The 26,809-nt window shown below is 37.8% G+C and overlaps 1 protein-coding gene across 1 annotated transcript in view; it reads left to right on the top strand.

Annotated features, from left to right (window-relative positions):
- Positions 1-24,718, top strand: part of Cacul1 (CDK2 associated cullin domain 1) — a 60,085-nt gene extending 35,367 nt beyond the window's left edge. The window contains exons 3-8 of the mRNA XM_029472481.1: positions 2,606-2,701; positions 5,437-5,539; positions 11,166-11,255; positions 14,391-14,529; positions 19,850-19,893; positions 20,271-24,718. Of these exons, the coding sequence (XP_029328341.1) occupies positions 2,606-2,701; positions 5,437-5,539; positions 11,166-11,255; positions 14,391-14,529; positions 19,850-19,893; positions 20,271-20,311 (513 nt within the window). The 3' untranslated portion in view covers positions 20,312-24,718. The remainder of the gene's footprint in view (positions 1-2,605; positions 2,702-5,436; positions 5,540-11,165; positions 11,256-14,390; positions 14,530-19,849; positions 19,894-20,270) is intronic.
- The last annotated feature ends 2,091 nt before the right edge of the window (positions 24,719-26,809 follow it).

Genomic DNA, 26,809 nt, shown 5'->3' with positions numbered 1-26,809 from the left:
TCTTATTTTTGCCACATTCTCAGAAATAGCATAGTGTGAGTATTGCTCCTTAGCATAGAAATTGAAATTCAAACTGATGCATTAGTTGCTCAGTATCCTAGAACCTTGATAATACTAAAGTAAAAATTTAGATTTAAACAGTGCTAGGTTAGATTTAGATGTTGTAAAGTTTAGATTTCCAAAGACCCTGCTTTTGAAAAATATACCTCTCCCTGTGTCCTGTATTCTAGGCATTGTAGTTAGATTGGAGAAGAGCAGGTAAGGTACAGATTGTTGCCTCAGGGGCTTGCAGTTAGTAGCAGAGATTACTCAGTAGGAGCAGTAAGTGGTTTGCTCCACTGAAGGGCTGTGGAACTCAGATGTTTTGAGAAAGTGACAAAACTTGAAGGAAAAGAGCAAGTCTGGTGAGGCGTGGGTAGAGAGATGTTTGGGCAGACAAAACAACACTGATTCTACTTGGGATTGGTTAGTTGGTCCATGCACTGAGCTGGGTTGTGTATAAGAAAGAAGGTGTAGGCTGTGGAATCAGAAGTAGACAATGTGCTTTAAATTGAGAGGTGTGAACTTAAGAAAAAAGATGGTAGTGGGGATTTTGGAGTACTAAGAAGTTGCTGGAATCTGATTGAGTCTTAGTGCTTACTAGCTTGGGATCATACTCAAATGGTTAAATATTTCTGAGCTGTTTCCCTCTTATGTATGATAGAGACAACTTTTATTCCACAGGTAGTTAGAAAGACTAGGAAAAGAAATGGGAAGATAAACACCAGACCTTTAAGTACTCTGTAATGAAAGATGAAGTAGAGTTAGTTCCCAGCATATATTCCAAGCTCCTAGGTAGAAGTCAAAGCATTATGAGGTATAAGAACATTCAACATTTCTCAAATAGCTTAAGACACAGCTTGTATAATTTTACTTAGTTTATGTGTATGTCTCTGTATATGAGTGGATGGGTACCTGAAGAGGCCAGTAGAGGGCTGGAATCCTTGGTTCTGGAATTACAGGTTGTGAGCTGCTTGATAGGGGTTCTGGGATCGAAACTCAGGTCTTCTGGGAGAACAGCAAGCACTCTTAACCACTGAGCCATTTCTCCAGCCCCCTAATTTTATATGGTTGAACTTGGTACTAAGGAGTCTTAGTGTCGTAGAACGTGAAAGCATGATGTTATCTTTAAGGTCTGGTTGTCAGGTGATGAAGTTTCCAAAGAACAGACCTTAAAGTGGAATGTTTTGTTTTTATATTTTATACTTTCCCATTCCCCAACACTGTGGCTCAGGAATTTTTAGTTCATGTATCTTATCATTTGCTAATATTTTAATCCCTTTAAATTTAATATTTTTAAATTTAATAATTTAAATTTATTTAATTATAATTTATAATTTAATTATCATTTGCTAAAATTTAATCTTTTTAAATTTAATTGATAATTTTAATCTGTTTTATTTAGGCTTCTTTAATGTTAAATTAATTTAAAGAATAAAATAAAATAGTACATGGATATAGTTTTGTAAAACATATCATCTTATGGTACTACAACAAAATACCATAGACTGGGCAGTTTAAGTTATCTCTTATATCGGTTTGGAAGCGGAGAAGTTTCCAGATTGAGGTTCTGGCTTATGGGTTCCTGGTGAAGATTCCTCCTGGATTGCAGATGAAACATTCTCACCAAAGCCTTCTCTGTGCCACATTTTGATAGCAAAGATTTAGAAACCCTTTGTCTCTTTAAGGGCATGGTCTTGCAGGATGTGGGGCCATGCCCTTATGACTTCATGGAATTTTAATTACTTCCTTACTTCAGTTATAGCTATACTGGGAGACAAGACATGTTCAGTCAACGTACAGTAAATTTGGAGAGGTTCCTTAGTGAATTTGTGACTTAGTATTTTGTAGGAGTGAGTGAAGTTAGATGTGCATTATAATGTACTTCAGTCTAGACCTGCAGGTATATGTGAATCATTGGAGTCCTTACTTCTCTTGTTGACAGTTGGTTAACTAGAGAAGCTGTTTATAATGGAGATAAAATTTAAAAATGTATTAGCCACTCTAATAGTGTCTTAAAAGATTGGTTTATTTTATTTTATACTTGTCAATGCTTTACTTCATTGTATGTTTGTATACTACATGATACAGTGCTTGTGGAGGCCAGAAGATAGTATTGGATTCCCTAGAACCAAAGGTTCAGGTGGTTGTCAGCTACCATGTGGGTGTTGGAAGCTGAACCTTGGTTCTTTTGTAAGAGAAGCAAGCATGCTTAACTGCTTGACATCAATTCAGCCTCTCTGGTAGTGTCTAGAGCCTGCTTTACTTACTTGAATTCTGTCCCCCCTAATTCCAGGTCCTAATATGGTTTGATTCCTTTAAGAAGTATCTCTAATTCAGTGGTGATTTATTAAAATCATACTTTTTAGCTAATATGTTAAAGCCATATAGTTTTTAAAAGTGACTAAAGTGTCATAGAATAGACTTTGGAACAAAAAATCTGAACTGACTTTAGAGTATAAGTACCTCCCCCATCTTAGGTTCTTTCTGAGTTTGTATTGCAGGGGTTGAAGAAGTACTTTCAGCTGGTTTCCCAGAGTACTTACGTTGATATTCTTTCTCACAGGCCAGCCCTCCAGACCTCTATATTGAAAGATTTAATATAGCTCTGGGACAGTATATGGGAGCATTGCAGAGCATCGTGCCTCTTTTCATATATATGGTAAGTTAGAGCTCTGTCACCCTTTCTTTCCCAAACCATGCAAGGTTAATTGTGTTCTGTTTTTATTTACTATAGTTATAATTTCTTTTCCCATTCCTGAGTCAGTTTACAGATGGGTGTGTTTATGAATATGGCGTCTAATTCACCACCTTATTCTTACAGCACATCTAAGTGGAATAAGCCAGAAATTGGAGGTGAGAAAGCTAGAAGGGCATTTCTTCTCCATCCCTCCCACAATTTTCTTTTATTAAATTTGTTCTTTAACAGTTTCATACATGTATATAATACATTCTGCTTGAGTTTTTCTCTAACCCTCTCTTCCTCTGTGCTGTCCCCCACCCCCCCCCCCCCCCCCCCAGTATCCCCACAGGTCTCATTCCTATGTACTTGCTGAGAGGAGACCTTTAAATCCTGTCAGGAAGGAGAGCATTAGATGATGAAAGCTTGAAACACCTTTGTTCAGAAAAATACCCAAAACAAAAGTAGATGGGGAACATTGTAGGAAATTTGTAAAATACTAGACACAGATTTATTGTCTTTGATAATTAACTTTTATGGATTAATTAGAAAAAAGTCAGCAATACTATGTTTTGTCTGGTATGAATTAGATAGTTCACAGAATACACACACACACACATATATGTATATAATCATAAAAAAGGAAAAATATGCCATTGTTAAATGTAACTTACAATTACTTTTAAATTACTTTTTAAAAAGTGCTTGGAAATACTCTTGATGAATCTGTAAAAGAAACAGACCTATAATTTAGAGTAGAAATGAATTGCTAAAATTGCCTTGAAAGACTCAGATTTTTTGTATAAAATTTCTCAAGTTCATAAATAGATATAAACACTAAGTGTATATATACACATATATGTGTATATACATATATATATATATATATATATATATATATATATGCACGTGCATACATACATTTTAATAGCAGAACATTGGACATATTTGTATTGTCATCAGTTGGGGATTGTTTTAACAATTTATGGAAAACAAGAAAATACACAGTTAATACCGTGGCATGTTTCTATATTTTTGTGGAGAAATGTCTCCTAGGTCCTAACATTAGGGTAAAAGTGCCAGGTACCAAGGTACAACCAGTAAGTAGTACTCAGTGGTGAGAGGAGTGGTTCCCATGCAAGGAGTGTTTCAAAACAAGTGTATCATGTCATTTTCTCTATAGAATGGAACCTATAAAGCTAAAACACAGGATCAGCTCTGGAAGGCTTTAACCCATTGGCATAGCTGTAGTTTTTAACCAAGGGTTTGCATCTTATTTTTAGTTTCCCCTTAAAAAAAAAAAACAAACAACAAAAAACAAACAGAGGGAAATACTGCTGAACTAAGAGAGTGAGTGAAAATTTGTTTTCATTCCCTTTGTGTTTTCTACTGTTGGTCATTGAGTTAGCATTTAAAACACGAACACATTTAACAGTTTCAGATTTTTATTTGTTTTCCTAGTCAGGTGGATTTTGGTAAGAAAGTGAAAAGTTGATTCAAAGTGACTCTGGTAAATAAGGAATGGCAGTCCATCTTGTAACAGACCTTGAGAGTAGGCAGTTCCCAGGTATGCTGGGAATTAGGGTTTCTGTTTTATAACTTGCTGTACACCATAGAATTATCTTTTATTGGATATAAATGAAGAACTTTTCCTTTAATCTGCTTGTGGTTAGCTGTAAGGAGCCGCCCTCACATTGGCCATTACAAGATGGCGCTGATGGCACTGGCACCTGTGTTCTAAGTAGTAAACAAGCAAGCTGCGCATGTGCTGGGGTAGCTTCCCACCCCATGTGCCCGTGATGACAACTCCGGCCGATGGGCTGCAGCCAATCAGGGAGCGACACGTCCGAGGTGGAGGACAGTCCTCCATAAAAGGGACGGGTTTTCGCCATTCAGGGGATCTCTCTCTCTCTCTCTCTGGCTCCCTCTCTGGCTCTCTTCGCCACTGGCTCCTGATGGGGTAAGCAATAAAGCTTGTGCTGCAGAAGATTCCGGTTGCCCTGAGCGTGTTCTTACCAGGGGGACAAAAAAGCTTGCAATAGTTAGCCTGATTAGGGTATCTGCTTCTGAGCAGAGATGGTATCTAGAATTTGGTACAGTGGCCATTACTGAGGGGCATGTATAAAGAGACTTTTCCTAGTGGCTTCCACTACTTGCTTGCCCTAAGCTTTGGATGCTGAGGAGTACCTTTCTTGAGTCTTCCTGCATTGCCTTTTGATGCTGGTGATGAGCTTGTTTTTTGTTTTTAAAGATTTATTTATTTATGATGCATATAGTGTTATGCCTGTGTGTATGCCTTCAGGCCAGAAGAGGGCACCAGATCTCATTATAAATGGTTATGAGCCACTATGTGATTGCTATGAATTGAAATCAGAACCTTTGGAAGAGAAGTCAGTGCTCTTAACCTCTGAGCCATCTCTCCAGCCCTGGGGATGAACTCTTAAAGGCATGGCACACAGCATTGCTCTGTACTGTTTCCATATTATTGTGAAGTTAATAATTGGATCTTTCAACCTCATGCCAAGAAAACCTGTGACTAGGAATGGCTGGGTTTTGCAGTTTGCAGGGCTTTTTTATTTTATTATTATTTTATTAGTCAATATATTTATTCATTCTCTAAAACAGTATATTTATTCATTCTCTAAAACTCTCCTATTCATGCGAGTGATTACTTTTCCCTATTGATATATAAAAACTTATTTACTTTTTTTTTTCAGAATAAGTTTTACATAGAAACTAAGCTTAACAGAGACTTAAAAGATGACCTTATAAAACTGTTTACGGAACATGTTGCAGAGAAGCACATTTACAGCCTAATGCGTAAGTATACTTTTACTTTCTTTGGGGGTGAGACAGCAGTAGCCATGGTCTCCTTTTTCCTTTTTCCCTTCCTTCTCCAGCTCACTCTTACTCTTTTCTTTCATCTGAGAACACTGTCTCTAAACTCCAATATTGACATCTCTAGAGCCAGAGAGCAGGAAGTTAAGTCTACCTCAGTCTATAGAGAGAGACATGATTGAAACTGGTTTAACAGTCACCTACTGTTCTGGGCCACTTAGGCAGCTCATTTATTGGACAGTGTTCTTGGCCTATTCTGTGTTGCCACGCCTTCCCTGAGCAGGAGTATGATGAGGAGGGTCACATGTCACCAGTGACTTCTGAAAGAGCACTCGGTGTCTGTGAAGGCGAGCACAGGCTCTCTTTGGTTCTGTTAGTCTAGTGTGGCTGCTATTTACCATGTTAGCAAGTTGCTAGCTTCCTGTGGATTAGCATCTGTAAAATATTTACTATGGTTGTTTAGATAGCTAATTAAGATCCAGGTTCCAAGCTCATTCAGTCTTCCCCAGTCCCTGGCATTATTTCCTCCCTTAAGAGTCTCCCTCTCCTGAGTAGACACCAGGCAAACCATCACTGGTCACTAAGCACCTTCAGAAGCTCGTGTTTTGGTCAGTATTCAGCAAGGCAGTCTTTCATATTCTGTAACTAATGTGGATTGTAGTTTATATTTTATTGAAAACTTTTAGTTGTAATTAGTTGCTGCCACACAGAGGTTTTACTGAAATTTACAAAGTAATTGTTTTAAAGCTTGACCACAAGCTCTTGTTTTCACTTTTGCTTTTAAATGAAGACAAGGATTTATATACTGGGCCGGTTCACTTTTGCAAGGTACAGTTTTCACACAATAATGTAGATTCAATTGACATCATACTCCCAGAGAGTCCAGAGTCCAAAATAGGAGAACCATAAGTTTGGATTCTAACATGCATTATTTTTAAGACTGGTCAGATACTTACATAAGATTTTTATACATTAATTCTGAGATATTCCACTTACTTTGGTTTTGAGAGAGGGTCTTGCTCTCTCAAACCAAGGCTGGCGTGGAAGTTTAAGAAATCCTCCTGCCTGAGCTTCCCAAGTGCAGATGGTAGAGGTGTACTATTATACCAGCTTCTAGCCATTGGTTATAGCATTGAATACTGACGTTGTTTTTAGGTTCCTAAAGCACATTTTCTTCTTTGTTAAAATTCCATAGAGAAATGCTACATCTGGTAGAATGTATTTCCTTTCTAAATATGTCTTTATACTGTTAATAATTTGGAAGTCAACTTTATTGGACACATAGGAAGAATATTGAAGAGAATTTTGTACTTAGATTGGGTAAGAGTACTTCCTAGTTTGGATTTCTCATAAAATTGATATTTAAAGGCAGATATATCCTTTTCCCAGCAAATGGAAAAAAAAAAACCTTAAGTTTTTATATGTTGGATAAAACTAAACGCATTAGATATTTATCGAACAGTTACTAGGTGTTACACTAACAATGGAGGACACAGAGAGTGACTGCTAGTCACACTGGTTTTGGTCCCAGGAGAGGAAGCCTTATTAAATGTTTTAACAGTTGCATAGGTGATCATCACAAAGATTTTTAAGCAGATAATATACACAGTTTACATGTAACAGGACCTGTTCTAGATTCTTTACAAGTATTTAAAGTATTACATTTTATGACACTGTAGGATAAGTGGTCATTACCATAGAAATTGAGTCAGAGAGATAAAAATAAAGTCCGAAAAAAAAAAAAATCCAAGGGGCTGCAGGGCTCAGTAGTTAAGAGTACTGACTGCTCTGCCAGAGGTCCTGTGCTCAATTCCCAGCAACCACATAGTGGCTCACAACCATCTGTAATGGGATCCAATGCACTCTTCTAATGTGTCTGAAGACAGCTGCAGTGTACTCATATAAATAAAAAACAAATCTTAAAAAAAAAATAAAGTCCAAACATTAGTTTCTCAGGGTTTGTGTCTTGGCTGTAGTGGCTACAACAAAGCAAGTAAGTATACCCAGTCTCTGTAATGTCTAAAAGTCTGAGCATTAGTTTCCTTTGGCTTTTACACATCTGGACATGCTGCAATTCCATTTACTGTCATTCAGATACCGTGGCTTTAGCCAGCAGCATCTTAGTTACCTGCAGTCTGGAATGAGCTTAGTGAGGTGATATGAACCAACTGGGGCTTTCTATTGGTGGCTTACATGATTCAGACATTAGTGTGGTTTTTAGTTTCCTCCAACAGTGAATGTTCCAAGATTCAGAAAGTAGCAACTTGGAAACTATAAATGTCTAAAGTCCTGGACTCAGAAAAGAATTCTTGCATTCTACTGGGTAAGCAGTCACAGAACCTAGGCTCCTGGGGGTAGATCATGTATCCCCATTTCTCAATGGGAGGTGTTTCAAACTAGTCTGGAGTCCATATCTTAAACTTAGTAAGCCAAGGCAGAATGATCTTGTGTGCCAAAACCAAATTGGTTTTCAATGCCCTCATGCTCATAAATTAATGTTTTGTGAATATTAATGTTGAGTGTCGTCATTGTAGGTGAGGCTAGTTTTCCCTCAGTGCTGTGAATGCTCATGTGTCCTTAGAAAATAAACTGACTTACGGTTTTGACTCATAACAAAATTACTTTCCCTACAAATTAGTTTTCACCTTGAATTAAACTGAAAGCATAGCTAGGAGGTTTTACATTAATTAAAGTATTGCTTGGTGCTCTACTGAGCAGATCTGACAATCAAATGTAGCAATTAAGCTGGACATTTCCAGAGAAAGTATAATGTGTTGACTTTTGCAGTTAAAGTTTACTTTGCAGAGTCAAATAATGGTACCTAAATTTTCTTAGTTTTAAACCCTTGTAGTTTGGCACTTTTTGAATTCATGTAGTTTTAGTTTTCATTTCCAGACCAAATTACTAAAACGATCCTTTGGACAATGAAGACAGTAAGATGGCTCCGTATGTCAGGTTGCTGTAGAGTAAATGGAGGGAAGTAGCTTTTGTAAGTTATCTTCTGACCTCCACACATGCAGTGTAGCATTGATGCATGTATATGTAGCACACATACACACACAATATAAATAAATATAATGAAAATGTGCATCATCATAGCACCAAGGAACATTTGAAACATCAGAGGAGCTCAGGACCCACCAAGATACTTAAGACTTTAATATTATAATATTAGGACTAGACATTTGCCCCTAGGCTTGGCACCCTATGATTGATATACATCTGGGAGAAACAGGCTTGTTGAAGGACACGGCTCTTTAATACATGGCTTTCAGAAGAAACCGCTTACTAAGATGATACTTTTCTAGTACCAGTTCCTATTTGAAGGTGGAACATGTACAGGGGCTATAGGGAGTATGATTTTACAGCTTCTTCTGCCATTAGCTAGCTCTGTGATTTTTAGATAGGGGTGTGTGTGTGTGTGTGTGTGTGTGTGTGTGTGTGTGTGTGTATGTTCTATAGGGGTCGTTGCTCATCTAGTTTGCAAATAAAGATGACAAAGACTAGCTCTTACTGGGTTCAGTAACCACCCCCCCCAACCCACCCCCCAAACACACACCCATTGCATCCTAAGCAGGTCCCAGTTCCGTAGGGGGAAAAAGCTGGAAAATGCTTTAAATTTAAATACTTTATGAAAAGAGTTTCAGGAAGAAGGAATGTTAGCAAATTACTAAAATAACATATCAACTCTTAATAATCCTTTACAAGTTGGAGGTTTTATTTTGCTTTATTGAGATACGGAGTCTCTTGTAGCTCAGGCTGGCCCAACTCTCAAAGATAACCTTGAACTTCTGATTTCCCTTTCACCTTCCTGGTTTCTGTGGTGCTGGGGATCAAATCCAGGACTTTGTACATGATAGGTAGGTAGGTAAGCACTACCAAACTGAGCCATGTCCCAGCTTCTAGTAATATTTATTTTTGAATATAATTATTTACAGTTAGTTCATCCCAAATTGTTCATACCCATTTCATAAGTTTCATGTGTCTTTAGAATTTGCCGTTTCTTCATAGCTGTCAGGTTGACATAGAAATTATGGTAGGGGCTGTTGGCAGAGATTAGGACTTAGCCACAGTTTGAGTATGTAGTTAAGCATGAAGGCCTCAGGCATTGGTCAAAAAAAAAAAAAAAATAGAATAAAACAAGCATTTACATTTGGAGTGCATGCTGAACACCTAAGGCTTTCAGGATATAGACATTCATTTAGAAATTCAGAGTTTAAACACTATATTTTAGAGTATCATGATTTGTAAGTTTCCATTTATCATCTTTAAAATTTGTCACTCAAAATTAAATTTGTTATCTGTGGATGATGAGATGGGAAGAATAAACGAATCAGCCTGTAACCTTTGTTAGTAAATCTCATGGAAGTTCCTATGCCTGAAGTTACCTAATCCTTGAAGGAAGAAGATACTTCCATTTTATACAGGAAAACAGTTAGGTACAAATCTAGTTTATATAAAATTCCACTATTTAGTTTTCTTCTTCCTTTCTTTTTTCCCCCCCTTTTCCCTCTTTTGGTTTGAATAGTAAGACAGTGGGTGTTTTGTTTTTGTCTTTTGCCTTTTGTTTTTGTTTTTTAATCTTAGAGATTAGAAATGAACTATTTTAGGGCAGTAGCACTTGCTCTGTTCAATAAAGTTATTAGTGTCTGTTAATGATACAATCTAGAAGTGCTATTAAAATAATTACTTGTTTTAAAAACGAAGGAAATGTAGTAGGTAATATAAAAGAAAGCTAACTTTGCTCACAGTTAAAAGTCAGAGTTAGCTTTGTCGTTACCACAGTTAGGTGAATTGTCATCTTCTCTGGCCTTTTGTGTAGGAAGGATTTTTTTTTTTCCCCAAGAAGATGGAGCTATGGGATTTCCAAAAGTAGGCTTGGATACAGTTAATAAATTTGCTGTTGGTTGAGCATCCCTAATCTGCAAATCCAGAATGCTCAGAAATCTATATTTATTTTGTTTTCGAGAGGGAGGGTGTCCAGTATGTAGTTATGACTGACCTATAACTCAGAAAGAGCAGGATTAAAGGCTTATAACCAACATTTCCAGCTGAATTCTGTAGTACTTTGAGCATGACAGAAATTGGAGTATTTCAGATTTGTTGCATTTAGGGATGCTCGAGGCTTCATTTGAAGAAAGAAGGGTCAGGTGTCATTCATTTTCTTCCCACTTAGGCATGTTGATACTTCCTGAGTGCCCTAGAGCTGTTGCTTTAGAAGGCTTCACTTTTCTCAGACTCCCCTCTCTCCACTGCTTTGCTTATTACTGCTGTAGTAACCAGTGCAGACTCTTGTTCTATTGAGTGCTGTGCTACAGGCTGTGTAATCTTTTGTGTGTAAGCTCTTGCTCTGTCTTGTGCTGCTCTTTTCTTGTGGTATTTACTCATTCAGCCTTAGAAATACTAATAGAACTTTTACTGTTAGCAAGTGTTACATGCTTTTTTTCTTTTTTTCTTTTATTTTTCATTTGTGTTTATTTTTTCTTTCTTTTTTCCTCTTCTGATATTTTTCCCCTTTTTCTTCTTTTCTTTTCTTTCTTTTTTCTTTTTTTCTTTTTCTTTTTTCTTTTTTTTTTTTTTTTTTACCTGTTTTTTCTTCTTATTCCAGCTTTACTTTTAGAAGCCCAGTCAACACCATTTCAGGTCACACCTTCAACTATGGCAAATATTGTGAAAGGCCTGTACACTCTCAGACCAGGTAAACACCTGTCATTTCTGTTGGGATTGGGCTTGTGTTTCTATTTATTACAGCCTTATCCAAGAGGGCAGTTGTCTTTACATGCTTCATGAGGCTAAATGACAATTGGGATTACAGTAGCAGAAATCCTGGAATTCAAATCAAAGTGAAATGTTGGTTTAGGACTCACTTGGAACTATTTTCTATCAGTAAAAAGCATCTGCTTTGGTTTTTATATCACCTTAAGAGAGATCCACAAAATAATTGGCTGGATACATTTACTGGGTGTGGTGGTGACACTTGCAAGTGCCATCCTTTGTGGTGCTGAGGCAGGAGTGTAGAGTCTAGGGCCAGCCTGAAGGCTGCATACCTAGCTGTTGCAGAACAAAGCATGAAAAATGAAAAGAAAAATATTTTGTCATAGTTTTGGCTTTGTTGTTATGCAGTTCCTTCATTTCACACTGTAAATATGCATAGGAATACACACTCAAATTATGTTTTCTAGTACATTACATACAGGCAAGGGATCCAGAACAGTTGATAAAGGGAACATACATAAACAGTGCTTTTACTTATAAGCAAGACCTGTAAATGACTTAGTGTGCCTATTGCATAGCAAACTTATGGCTAGATGCAAAGAAATCCAAAGAGCCCTGTAGTTGTCTTCCTGTTATCTAGCCATTTACAACATGCCCATAGGGGAAGTTTTAGACATCTCAGGGCAAAACATTGTCCTACAATCAGTTAACACAAAGGATGCTTTTTTAAAAAACAAACAAAAAACCCACCCAAAACAGAAATTACTATTCTGTGAAATTTTGATATCTAGAGATTCAAAGAAATAAAATGTGAGTGAAGTCTGTTTACCATAGTAATACCAGTCGTCAACATTTTTAGCTGTACTTACTCACCACTTGAATTTGATTATTTTAATGAACTCATAACTGATGGTAATTAACTTAAAAGACACTTTAAAATTTGGCTTGCTAAAATAAGAACAAAGTGAAACTGGTATTAAGGAAGTAGATCCAAGAAATAGTCTTTTTCTGAGGCCACTATAAAATGATCAGTGACATGTAGAGTGTTCCTGTTTATGTAACTTTGGCTTTGGTCTTAAGCTCTATTCTTTGTTACTTTTAACAAATCATTTGTATAAAATAATTATATAAAGTTACAAAAATATTTTATTACATGTTCTAGTAAGCTGGTATTTTTCTTCTAGTTTTTCTAATATTTGAATTTCATTTTTATAGTGTTATTAAAATGCCTCATGAATATTTCTTGTATACTAGGTTATAAATGATGTTTTTCTTTTATGTTGGAAGTCTTCCCAGTGTAATATGACAAAATCTGCCTTTATTAGCCATGACCTTTTACACATGCAGCAAAATTGCAGAATAAAGCTATTATCACTGTGGGTAGAAGAAAAATGTAGGTGCCTGTTTATCTAAATGCTGTTTTATGCAGGTTGGGTTCTTGTAATAGGATTTATACCCCTTGTGAAGAAAATTCTGTGTTTGAGAATTGTTCTTTTCAAAAGGTGAATTTTATCACAGGCTAACCTTTTGCTGCCCTAGGCGCTTTCAGAGATGTTATTAAACATGTTTTGACATTTCCATGTCTTGGCAGTGCCCATTATGTACCTGGACTAGTAAAATTCTAGGCACCTGACAGATAAAGGTTGGAATATTTCAAAGCTGAATTTTAAATGTAGACGTGTCTTCTGTCACAGGTGTCCTCGATAATGTTAGCCTTTCTGTGCCACAGTTGAGTCACCTTGGGAGGTTTTCAACCTTAGATTCCTGCCCCAACCCACTGGCAATTTGGAGGACTTAGCATTAATGCTAAATTTTCATCAGAGTTTTTAGAAACTCAACTGGAACCAGCTTCAGCCATCTTACCCTGCTTCTTTTCAGCTACTGTACACACTTTTGTTTCTTATCTTTATTTTAATAACTAGAAATCACACCAACTGGTGGAAGGATTGGCTTCTGTGCCTTAGATGATTGGCTAGTCATTACCCAGAAGACCCTAATGACTTTCTAAAACCACATGCCAGAGGGGCACACCACTGAGAGCATTTGCCATTATGCTGTGCAAGGGAGGTGTAGGCTGGGTTGCTCCACTTCCTACACTGCATGTTTCCTTAAACTTAGCTCTTCTCCAATTGGACATTTTCCCCCTACTTTTTAACTCTTCATTGGCCCACCACTATGTGGCATCAAAACTGTGGCCATTTCAGATTGCAGCTTTTCAAGTGGCTTATGGGCTTACAGAGCATTGGCATGTTCATGGTTTTCCAGTATAAACAGCCACACTGTTTACAGAGGAATCTTGAAAGCCTTAACCTGAGACATTTGAAAAGGCTGAGCGGTGCTCATGGAAAACCTAGTCAGGAAGGCGAGGGAGACATCAGTGCCATCCCTGAGTGGAGGACCGGTGTGCATATGTGCTTTACTTTGCATAGTAAAATGTAGTATTTACAAGCTTTTTTAATTCTCTGTGTCTTTTTTTCTTCAAAATTATCCATTCCTATGTTTTACTCATCCCTGAACCTGACATTTTTGTCATGTCTGTTAAACATATATTCCTACCTCTCCTTGCTTTTTTATTTTCTATAGATTATTCTTTTGGTCTCTTCATGATCATGCAGTTTTCCTTACCTTTACTGTTTTGCTCCCTCTCCCACATGGGGTTATAATTCAACCAGGATTGAGAAGATTTTTATTTCTAAAGCATCTGCTGGTTCTCTGCCTCCTTGCCTTCTGAAGTGTGGTCTGGGCTGCTTTGTTGTTTGATTAGTGAGCTCCTAGAGCTGGGGTTGCCCTCAGGCTGCTCCTCTCCACATCCTCTTCCACTGGAATTGCCTAGTTATCTCACTTATGTTTGCCTACATCTTTAGAAATTTTTTGAAATATTTACTAAAAAGTTACGGATTCCATTTTCTTGAATCAATCATGTAAAAATGTCCATTTTCTTTATAATTTTAGATATAATTTTGTATAATACATACAAAAATATTTTTGTATGTTCACCAAAACAGGGCTATACTAGGTTTTATTATTTGGTTTAATTCAACTTTTTGTTATTTAAATAAGAAGCTTGTTTGTCTTATTTAAATTATTTCCTTGATGAATCATTTGTTTTCCTTGACAGAATGGGTTCAGATGGCTCCGACATTGTTTTCTAAGTTTATTCCAAACATTCTTCCCCCGGCTGTGGAGTCTGAACTTTCTGAGTACGCTGCCCAAGATCAAAAGCTTCAAAGAGAACTTATACAGAACGGTTTTACCAGGCAAGTGGGCTTTTTCTTAGTGACGATTTCCCATTTCTCTAGGCTTCTAGCCTGGCCTGGCATGCTGCTGAACATCTTGGGCAGAGGAGTCGCTGAGAGCCAGGCCTGCAGGCTCCTTACTGTGGTGGAAGCTGCTCGTTTCTGTTTGCATTGTGGAGAATGGGCAGTTAGATGGACACGTCTCTTCCGGCTTGGAGTTTCTAACATTAATCTTGAGCACAACAAAAACATTATTGAAACATTACAAAGAATTACTATGCATTTTCCCACTAAAATGTCTTTCATGTTTTCTCTAAATCTAAATGTTCTTTAAAAGTAGAGTATCTCTTTATAAATGTTCAGAAAGTTTGCTTCCCTTGCTCTTGGTATATAGGCTTTATTTTTCTAAAATGTTTGCAATTTCTTATTATACCCATATCACAGAAAAATCTGGAAAAGTACAGTTCTTTTTTCTTTTTTTTTTGTTTTAATATTTAAATTTAAATGAATTAATATAAAAGTCAGGAAACAGTTGTTCAAGGATACACTAGTAACTTATGTTTTCATATTTTTTGTGTTTAGCTATCTCACCTATCTTCTGGTATCTGAATACCTAATATTGAGGAAACTCTTTTATAAATAAGACAGGAATGGACATTCTTCTAAACAATTCTGAGACTAAACTGAATTTCAAGGAATCAAAAATCCAGAAAAACAACAATATCCTCCCCCCCCCCCAAGACAAAAAAACAAACAAAAAACCAACCTTTACCTGTGTCACTTCATCTATTTTGGTTAAGAAAAGTTTTGTAATTGTTGTTCAGTATTCTTTGTTGGTCCGCAGATGAGATTTTATGGCTTTTTTCTTTTGTTTTGTCATTATAACATCTTGTAGTCATGAGGTAGTAGAGGCACTGAGACATCTACTGGCCATTCACTTCCCTCCCTAACAGCTTATACCAGAAATGTCAGTGCAGAGGGGTGGTGCTTCAAATGTGAGTGGATGGCTTTTCTCTTTGAGATTGAGGACTCATGTATCTCCCAATATTACTAACTAGAGTATTTATGCACAGAGTGAAGCTACTACTGTTATATTTTTGACAATTTCATGGCTGTCTTTAATGCATCTTAATCATAGCCATCTTCCCATTATCTGCCATATTTCTCAGTATATCTCCTTTTCAACTTCATATCCTCTTTGCCTTTTTGTTTTGTTTTAATAACTCAGAATCCAATTAGTGCTGTCCATGTGTACATGGGTATAGGGTTACCTCCTGGGGTGTAGGCAACTTGCCAGCCCCACACCCTCCATCCCCATCCCAAAGTGACTTTGCCCCCCCTAGCATTCATATATGGCCTCAGCTAGAAGTGGAGCCTCGGGAATTTCTCCTACCCATATTTATCTTTTATTAATATAAGAATAAACAGTGATTTTTATTTCTACTTGTTGTCTACCTCAACTGATTAAGTAACAATTATTATTAGATTTTTTTAATTCAATTTTTTTAAATTATAGATACAAGGAAACATTTAAGTATTCCTTTATATTTACACCTCCCCTCCCCCAAGTGTGTGTTACTTTAGACTATTAGACATTTTACTTGCTTAACAAGGTACTTACTTAACTAGACCCCAAGTAGTTTTTTGGTAATACAGATAAACAGACCTGCAGTGGAGAAGCAAAAATATGCCTCATTCAGTGCTTGTTGGGTGTGTATCTCAGAAATAGTTTGGCTGGGTCAAGGGGTAGATACAGTGCTGCCATTTTGCATAATGCTTTTCATGGCCACAACTGAGCTCTTGATGTTCATCCAGAGGTATCTCCTAGGCCCCCTTTGGAGACTAGAACAAGTGAACAGAGTGTGGAGCTGCTGGGTATATGGCTCTGCCAGACTTGGGTTGGGAAGAGATGACTCTGGACACTATCAGACAGTATTTCTTTTGCTTTAAAAGGACTACTGTAGTATAGTGCTGCCAAAGCTAACAGGGTCAGGGAAACTGTCTTAGATTTTGCCGTAAATTAGAATTTTTATCACTCATAGTGGGATTCTTTAAAGCTGTTTTAAAGAAATTAGGTAGTATTCCAAAATGTAGTAAAATTACAATATCGATATCACAGACTTAATCAAGCCACTTTTATAGTTAACATCCTATTGAATATCTATTGCAAGACTTAGCTGGCCTGCCAGCATTTCAATAGTGACACAGAGGCTTCTAATATAGTTTTGAAGTGTATGGCCTTATACTAAGACAGTCTCTCAGCTACTGTGTAAACTTAACTTTTCTAGCACTGTGGCTTGGCAGTCCCTGCTCCCTGTTCTGTTCCCAGAAGTTCTGCCCCCTTACTTCCTGTTCCAGCTACTGTCTGACAGTTCTTATTATAACCAGTCAGCAGTATGAAAATGCCAGAAATCTCTTAGGTTGCCTTTAGGCAATGAGGAATTGTCTGATCTTCCGTGTTTTGGGAAAGTGGGGAAGGATCATGTAGAAATGACAATACCAAAATATTGTCAGCACTTAGCTCTCAGCCCTTATAGTAATCAACAATTGAAAAAACAGAGACACACCATAAGACAGGAAGGAAGGTCACTTGGGTTGGGAAGAGATGAATAGCTGACTCTGGACACTATCAGACAGTATTTCTTTTGCTTTAATTTTTCTTTTACTGTGAGGATTAAACTTTGCCTTATAAATAGTTGAAAACCTGTCACTGCTTGGGTCATGGACGTTCTATGTAATGCACTGTCACTCTAATGTTCTCGTTAATCATTAGCTAGCTAGGATTATTTTAGAGAAAAATTATGTTCACTAATGTGAAAGGGGAGAGAAACTCAAACACACAGACTGCCAAATAGCACTTTTACTGCTTATTTGTAAGTTTTATGTCACCCCTGTTCCAAGCTCTGTATTTGTGTCAAGATCTTTGAAATGTTTTTACATAATATGCAAATGTCTTCAGATCTATCCTCTGTAGCAGATCTTTAGATGTATGGAAATACAAAGAAGATTAGAATAGACATAGTAAGCTAAAAACATAGCCTTTCTTGTGAGCAACTGAATTGGCTGGGGAGGGGAAACAGGTTCATGCCTGCTGTCAGAAATTACCTTGTGGAGATTAAGTTTATTGGGAAACAGAAAACATGGGCCTGGGCTAGAATGTACCATACAGCTAGTTCCAAGTCCTGACAAACATCTCACAAATAAAATATTCCATCTGAGAAGTGGTATCCTCGGTTTCTGGAGAACCTTGTAAGATACTGCTGTGTTTTGAGTCGAGATGGTGGCCTCTGAATGTGGGCTTTTTCGTTTCATATCAGAAGACAATGTACAGATGGCAGACTTCACAAATCAGGTATTGTCTTTGCCATTTACATCAATTACTCTGTTCTGCCTGCTGTTATCACATCTGCATTTCAGCCTGTTACTTACGCATCTTTTAAAAGAAAAAAAAAAAAAAAAACAAAACAGAAGGTGGGAATGGATACTTTCTTTAGAAGTAAGGTTTCCAACATAAATTATATCTTTGGTTTTAATCAGCATTATAACCATGTAAGTTGCTTTCTGGCTTTGGTATGTCACAAAGTTGGATATTTTCTTTTTAGGCTGTTCAGGGCTATTCCTGGAAAACACAATGGATTTTTTTCTAAATGCTCATTGTAAAGAATCTCATTCTTCAATCATGTGATAATGTTTCCCTGTCAACCATCAAGGATCCTTAGCCTAGCAAGAGATGTCTGTCCTGGTATGAGAGAATGAAAAAATAAACTTTAAAATATCTGGAAAATTATTTAAAAATTATCATTGGTGTAGTAATCAGATACTGTTTTCTTGTTTGATAATTGAAGTGTAGGATGCTCAGGTCAGCATTTTAGTAATCATTTGAGATTATGAATTATTGAGAGTTTGTTAATTCTCTTATGTGCTAGACACTGAGGCACCAGGGTGGTCAAGAAAGGCAAAGTCCTCACTTTCATGTACTTACTATGTAATTCTGTTGGCAAATAAGTAATAAACTTGCAAAAACACATTTAATTTCAAGGAAAAAAAATAAGTGCTGTGAAGAGAATTAGAGAATGAAGTAGAGTTGGGGTTATCAGTGATGTAATATTGGCCTTCAAGAGGATAACTGAGCTGAGGGGTAGAGAAAGAGACAGCTATGTGACTGCCTTGGGAAGAGAGTGGTAAACAGAAAAAGATCACCAGCTCCAAAGCAAGTTGGAAAATGAGGTAGGAAAGACAGGCCAGAGCCTTGACACTGGACTGGGAAATGAATTGGAATTGATTTTGAACTAATGGAAAGCAATGATGAGTTTTAATCAGAGGTGTAAACTATCTTACTTATACCTTTATATCTGTTGTTCTTATCAAGAATAATAGGAAGCTTGAAGATAGTGTGGGGATGGAACTGAACATATATTGTATTGTGGATATGGTAAATTTTCATTATGTGTCTAATGATAAAGATGCTGGGCCTTCAGATCTCAGAAATCAGAGCTGCCTATAAATCTGAGAGCCACAGAGCTGGTATGCTCTGCATCTTAGAAAAGAAGGAAGAATGTATATAGAGAAGAAAAAGTGGCTTGTGACATTATTCAGCAGAGCCAACAACAATGAATAGGAAAAAGCTCAGAAGAAGCTAAGAAAAGAAAGAGTTCAGGAAAGATGGGATGAGTTTCACCCTTGGTTGACTGACAAGCAAGTGGTGCCCTTACTACTCATTGCTTAAGCATTGGAGTCTGAGTTAGTGTCTGGGAAGCCAGAAATGGGATTCATGAGTGACTTATAGCCCATTCACAACCACTCTTAACTGTAGTGCAGAACTTGACTGCAGTAGGCTGGGTATTATATCTGAAGATTTGTGTTTTCCACCCCAGAGGTCTTCAAGCACCATAGATTAGGACTTCCAAAGGCTTTGAGACTCTCAAAGTCTCAGTTTGGAGCCTGAGGGGAAGATTTTTAACTTCTATTTGATATTTAAAGTTTTGCTAGTTCATGCAGGTTACTAGGGATATTGTTAGCAGAATCCTGAGTTGTTTTCAAAACATGTATGTTAGTTTGCACCTAACATACATATTTCTAGTACTCAGTGTAAACTGTCTTTATAGATGATCCTTTACCAAATAACTTTGTATATTTAACAGACTATATACACCCTTGAGCTAAGAATACTCAGGGTAAAAGACTCAGCTGATGTTCAGTGTATTTAAACAGGCTGTTGGGTTAGAACCTTAATTAAGCATTTGCTATTTGCACTATCACATACATCAGTTTATTTCTGTTGGTTTTGTGTGTAAAGAAGCCAGTGAGTTTTGTTGACTGCTTCCTCTTTTCTTATCCCTAGAGGTGACCAGTCCCGGAAGAGAGCTGGAGATGAGTTGGCTTATAGTAAGTGATAATGTTTTTCCTGTTTTGATGGGTTCATGACGTGGGCCAGCTTCTAGGGATGAGTATGGAGACCATGTGGGTAGGAGTATAGTCTAGATGGCACAGCTTAGCATGTGGAGTTGGGTTCATTCAGGCCTTGGGGTTAAGCAGGTGCCAAGAGACCACCCAGATTCTTTATCATACTCAACTCAGGGGTGAGGTGATGCCCCAAGATCAGTCCCTGGTGATATTGGTTCATTGTCACTTTTCTCAGAACTGTGTTGCTTTTCAAAGTTTTTAAAATAAACACACCAGGGGATAGAGATGAGGAGGAAAATGGACTTGCATGTGCAGAGTATCTGTCCCTTATGGTTTTTCTTCTTCTGACTTTTTTTCAGACAGTCCATCTGCTTGTGCAAGTTCCAGGGGGTATAGATAGTGACGGTTGAACTATGTTTCTCCCAAGAGAAGACACACTGGAGCTACAGAAACTGTTCCAGGCACAGTGAGGCCTGCACCACTCAGGAGCTCTGTCAAAGGCTGTTCTCAGAGAGGATACCAGACTTCTTTCTTTGATTTTTTTCAGTTTTTAAAAACAAGAACTAACAAAAACAATTGCTGCTAGACTGGGGGGTGATTATGAAATGGGACAATCTTTTATCTACAGAGCAAGTGTCTTGGAGAGTGGCCGTTGATAAAGTGAAGCTCAATGTTTGAATCAGCTTCCTCCAGAAATACAAGAACGAAAGAATCTTTTTGTTTTGTTTTGTTTTGTTTTGTTTTTTTAAAGCACTCATCTTGTTCATTTGTGGACTTGGAACATGGTGTCTCATGTCAAGATATCTTTGCTTAAAACCAAGCAGATGTTATAATACAGTGTTTTCACCCATGCCCCAAACAATCTGTTTTAAATTCAGATTGGTCTGTGTTTAGCAGTTAGCCTTGTGGAGGAAAATGCTAACAACTGCTTTTACTATTTCTTTCCCTATTAATTCCCGTTTTCAACTGTGTGCCTTGAGCTTTGTGCACTTTGCAGCTATGTGACCATGTCATCAATCTCACGATGCTTCCTGAAGAAGCTGATATCTCAGACTGGCTCACCAAAGCCTCTGTTACGGCTTTGTGTTTGTAGCAGAACCTGACTGAGAAAATGGAAGCACTAGAGGCTGGTCAGAATTCACCCTGCTGTCCCAGCTCTCATGGGGACCAACTCTTACTGAGTGGTTTCCATTCTGCACTGCCTCACCCGATGTCAGCCTCGAGTGGAGTGGAGCCCTGGTTTCAGGCTATGATACTGTAGAGACTGCCAACAGTGGGAGCTACTCCCTGGTCCCTCTTGGGCCAAATAGTTTTTAAAGCCAAATATGGTGAATAGTTCTTGGCCCATCTCATTTTAATGGGTGCATTTAATACATATAAAAGGTCAGTTCCACTCTGTATTTTGTAAACATCATGTTTGATATTTGAGTGCACCAGGAAGAATGTGCTGTTTGAAGGCTCCGGTAAAGCTGTATTACCTGTTTCACTACACCAACAGTGCAACAAAACAACAACAGTTCTTCACAAAAGTCTGAAGCTTATTTAGTTGTGTTTCAATAATAAATAAAACTAGACATGGCAAGGGAAAAGTATTCAGTTTTGCTTGAATGTGAAGTGAGCGTTGGCTTTGTGCTACCAGGCTCCGTCTGACAGTGATGCTGACCAATCAGAGAATGCCTCTCCTCCCCCACCCTCCCACCTCCCCACCCCCACCCCAAGCTACTGCTACCAACTCAGTGCGCAGCAGAGTTAGAAATGTAATACCATGGACAAGAACATTACCCAGTAGCAGTCCTGTGTTTGTAAACAATGTTCCAGGGGAAGAACAGTTAAAAGCTGATAGCTTGATTCTTTCAGGTACTTGTCTGCAGTTGGTAGAATTTAGGGGAGGGTGTGTAATTGGCTTCATTCCATTTGGGTTATATTGAAGAATCTGAGTAGGGACAAGTGGACTCTTACTATGGTCTGTACAGCCTTTTCTGCTCTAATGTCGAGGGGAAAGTTTTCATTTTATCAAAAAGCCCAGTTTACTTTTCTGATGGAATGCTCACCACAGAGTTGTAAATATCATTTTGAACTGGTTTCTTCTACACGGCTTTAATATTTTTGACAATAGTAAAGTTGGAACACTTCTTGAAACATAATAGGTTAGTGGTTCCGTGTCTTAATTATACCCACCTCCTCTCCCCCCCACCTCCCCCCCGGAGAGATTGCTCTTCTTTTTCTCTAAAAGAATTTTGCCTATATAAAAGCATTATATTAAATAAGTTGGCATTAATGTGGGTGCTGTTGTGTTAGTAAATTAATGGAGAAACAGTCATACTAATTCTGTGTTAGCACAAAATAGGCAGGGAAAAACCTGTGAAATTCTCGTTCTCTGAGTCAGAGCTGGGTGGGTACCACTGTGCTGGTACTGAAAGGCATGGGGCAGGAAAGTGAGTGTGCTCCTGGTGGATGGGTCCTGGTAACCAGTAAGTTAAGCAAGGCTTTACAGGTTGTAAAACTTCAGCTGAAATGGACACTTCTTGTTAACTGAAATCTCTACAGGAGTCTTAGTCTCCAACTATGAGGAAATAAAATCTGTTTGCTCTCATTTTGTATTTCCTGAAAGTATTTTCATGTGTACTTGTGGTCTTGCCAGTACAGTTTTTCTATCCCTGCTGAGGACTGCTTTCTCAATCAGATCCTTAAAGCTCAAATTTTGTGTAGATCAGTTAGTCACTGAAATACAGTTGATTTGGCTAAAGGGCTAATGTGTACATTTGCCTAAAAGTAGGCCTTTAAAAAATTAAAAGCTGGGAGGGTCATCTTCAAGTAATGGTTTGAAAAAATAAACAGATGATGGTGTTGAGAGACAATGCTCATTTTAAAAGTTAACCTTACACTTGGGTCACCATGTTATCTACTGACCTGCTGTCATAACTGCATTCTGACCTGACAGGAATTATTTTCTTGGGGGCCAGAAAGTAAAATTTAGTGGTCTGACTTGCCTAATAGTTCCTAGGCAGGGTTGTTCACTTACATGTGCAATTAGTAATGACTGTGCATTACTAAAATTTCTCAAGGTCTTTTATTACAAGTCACTCATTCCCCTTTTTGCTAGAGTGAAGTTGGTTTGTGTATGTATGTAGGTGAGACTGCAGAGGAATGGATGTCCCTGGTCATGACATGACACTGTGTATGTCTCTAGAGCCCAGTTTTGTCTAGCTGCTGCCCTCTTGTCGTTTACTTTCTGTCAGGTTGCAAATTTGCACACATGAATGATCCCTCAGGAACAGTTTGCACACTCCTCACCTCAGTATACTCTGTATAGACCAAACAGCATTGAAGGTTATCAGCACAAGAGGCTTCTTACACCTACTAGCAGAGGCCATGGTGAGGTTGCAAACAAAACTGGTTTCTGCAGGTAATGGGAAGAGGAGCACATACAGAGTTTGTTTAAGTGACCTCCCACTTCTCCCTATAACCAGAGTAAGAAACCTTCCAGATTTTGTTAGCTTATTGGAGCTATGGTTTTTTGTTTGTTTTTGTTTTTTCTTCTTTTCTGTTTCCCCTCTCTCACAGTAATTATTTCTATTGGTTAGGTTAGTATGTAAGAGGAATTGCCCTTGAGTTAAGATTCAACTGTTCATTAAGCAGCTATCATTAAACTAAGCATTATTCAATGAATGTGCACTAATCTGAGATCAGAAACAACTAAAAAGCAAAACAGAAACCGTGCATTAGTTAGAGTTCGTTTTTTAATGGTATATTCTTGAGCATTTAGCTTGGAATATTGTTTGCTTTTATCCAAGTATAGGTTTCTTAGGGGGATGTTAAAATTCAAGGTTGGAATGTGACACCCTTAACTGACATCTGAAGTATCGACTTTTTCTGTTGATTACTGCTTTTAGTAATACTGTGCAAAATGTTCATTTTTACCAGAATTTCAAGCAGAAATCATAGGGAAATCTTAGAGAAATGGCTCTGTTGTGCTTTTATTACCACATGGAAATTTTCCTTGGCTTCTGACCCAGAGAATATTTGGAAGGAGGTATTTGTTCTTTCCCAAAGGAAATGTTCCCTCTCTGGTCCCCTGCTGCTTAGCTGTAGTCACTGCCTCATCCCTCCTGCACTAGCAGAGACCTTAAACCTCCTTCCAGAGTCAGTGATGGGTCTGCCCCCTGGGTGCAGGACCAATCTCTCTGCCTTGAAGATCTTCCTTTTAGGCTTGGTTCCACTGTTAAGAGTGCTGCTGGATTACACCTCTTGGAAGGTTGTTAGCATGGCTCTTGGGTTAAGAGTTGAGTGATTTGTAAAACAAAACCAAACCAAACCCTTTGTATTGATTCTTACATGTTTATTGTGACTACTAAACTCAGTAAGACTGGGTGTTCTCCTAAAGGTGGTGATGCTGTTGGTTCTTTTTAGTCTTATATGTCAATGTTACAGCCATGGATTTTCAGAGAAATTATTTGAACATCAAGTCCTGGGAAATTGGCTCAAATAAATGCTTATACAAAATTTGGAGATCATGTGCAGGCTAAAGGAGTTTGCCACCCACCAGCATAGCAGAGCAAATGAAGAATTGCTGTCTATTTTCCTGATATTTGTCAAATGGCACTGTCCTTTACTACTTATTTACTGAACGTGACTAAAGCGCTTCCTGAGCTGGGGTACAAAGCTGCTGGCCTGGGCTCTCTCCTTATAAACATATGGTAGATTTTGAATCGCTCCTCTGTATTAGTTGTATATTCTCATTCTAAAGTATTGTGGTTAATGAAAAATAAATCTTGTACAGATGTCATTAAACTTGCTTTTTAAGTTTTGTGCAGGTGTCCCTGGGCTTGATACCTGGTTTAACTGTTGTAACATGGGTGTTCGGTTCCACTTACAGGGTGCTCTGTAACATGGTAGCTACAACTCAGACATAGTCAGCCATAACCTCTTTATCAGTGACTACAAAACTGTTTTATTACATGTGCTTTAAGCATAATAGTATGTTTATACACATGTACTGTGGTTATCTATAGTTTGTGTACTATAGGCATATAGTGCATATTATGAATGCACTGTAGGTGATTCTAAGCATGCTGAAGGTGGTATAGTATGTATGTGCACATTTACTGTGAGTGTTTATAGTGTGTATGTACACATACTGTAGATAGAGTGTATAGTGTATAGACATGAATGTACTATAGGTGTAGTGTACATGTACTATAGGCATACATGGTGTGTGTGTACAGTGCACTTTGGGCATACGTAGTGTGAGTGTACACATTTGCAATAGGCATATATTATGTACATGATTTCCTTGGTGGAGGAACCCAGAGTCTTACAAGCATTTGATAACACTGTGACTGTTGTAAACATCTCATTTCCTTTTGGATTAATATGTGAGTCTGGTCCAAAGACCAAAAGGCTTGTTTTAAATATAATTTAAAACCTCATATGGGAGTATAAACAGATGAAAATAGGAAAATACTATTGAAAGAAGAAAAAATAGAAGGAACTTGCTGTACCAAAAAGATACATCACATTTTTCAGAAGCATTATTAAATTTAAAGCAGTTATAATGGTGTAAACATAGCTGGGTTAATGGGAAATGGGTAAAAAATAGGATTGAAGGCATACATTAACAATGGCTTTTAAGAGTTATTCTGGCCACGAGGAATTGTTCATTGAAAACTGTTGGAGAAAATTAAATTGATTGCTGTCAGCCCATACATCAAAGAAAGTGCAGATGGACTAAAAATTAAATTTAAAAGCATAGCACAAAAAAGTCAGTATGACTCCCCATCTCCAGGAACTGAGAAGTTTCTTTGAAGGACAATTAAGAGACACAAGTGCTGTAGATGTGTCATCTGCCTTTGTGCTCTGGAGCGTTCAGTGTGTGTATTTATGGATAGATTTTAAAAATTTTAATTTATGTGTGTGACCTGCATGAATTTATATGTACCATGTGCATACAGAGGCCAGAAGACCACTAATCTAGAGCTAGGACATCAGTTCTCAACTTGTGGGATGTTAGGGGGTCAGACAACCTGTTAAGAAGGATGGCATATCAGAAATCCTGCCTATTTGATATTTATATTATGATTCATAACTAGCAGAATTATAATTTTGACATAAATAAAAATGATTTTATAGTTGGGGTCACCATAACATGAATTAAATTAAGGGCAGTTTTCAGGAGGTTGAAAACCACTGAACTAGAATTACAGTTACAAGTTGATGGGTGTGCCAGGCATGGTGGCGCAATCCTTTAATCCCAGCACTCAGGAGGCAGAAGGCAGGCGGATTTCCGAGTTGGAGGCCAGCCTGGTCTACAAGGTGAGTTCCAGGACAGCCAGGGCTACACAGAGAAACCCTGTCTCAAAAACAACAACAAAAACAAAAAAACAAAAACCAAAACAAGTTGATGGGTGTACTGGGAACCAAACTCGGGTCCTCTGTAAAAGGAATGTGCTCAATGTGGAGCCATCTATTCTGCCCCAAATTGTTTAAATGTGCTCATATATTAATACACATAAGACAGAAAACATTCTAAAACATTTTGGGTAGAATTTGTATCTTTTAAAACTGTTCTTTTTTAAAAAATGCCTTTTCCCCTTTGTTTTGTTGTTTCTTGAGACAGGATTTCTCTGAGTATACTCCAGCTATCCTGAAATTCCCTCTGTAAACCAGGTTGGCTTCAGACTCAGAGATCCATCTGCCTCCCAAGTGCTAGGATTAAAAGAATGGGGGGGGGGTGAGGTTTTAAAGTAAGAGACATGCAATTGGAAGATAATTTGAGGCTGAGGAAATCACCCAGTAGAGTTTGCTATGTATGTGTGAAGACCAAAGTTTGAGTCCTAAAGACCATGAATGCTATCTGCTAGCTAGCATTCCTACAAGACAGGAGATAAGGACAGAATAT

Source organism: Mus caroli, chromosome 19 (assembly GCF_900094665.2).
Source record: "Mus caroli chromosome 19, CAROLI_EIJ_v1.1, whole genome shotgun sequence".
In the NCBI taxonomy this organism is placed as follows: domain Eukaryota; kingdom Metazoa; phylum Chordata; class Mammalia; order Rodentia; family Muridae; genus Mus; species Mus caroli.
The sequence above is the reverse complement of the archived record's forward strand: the minus strand, read 5'-3'. Positions and strand labels throughout refer to the sequence as shown.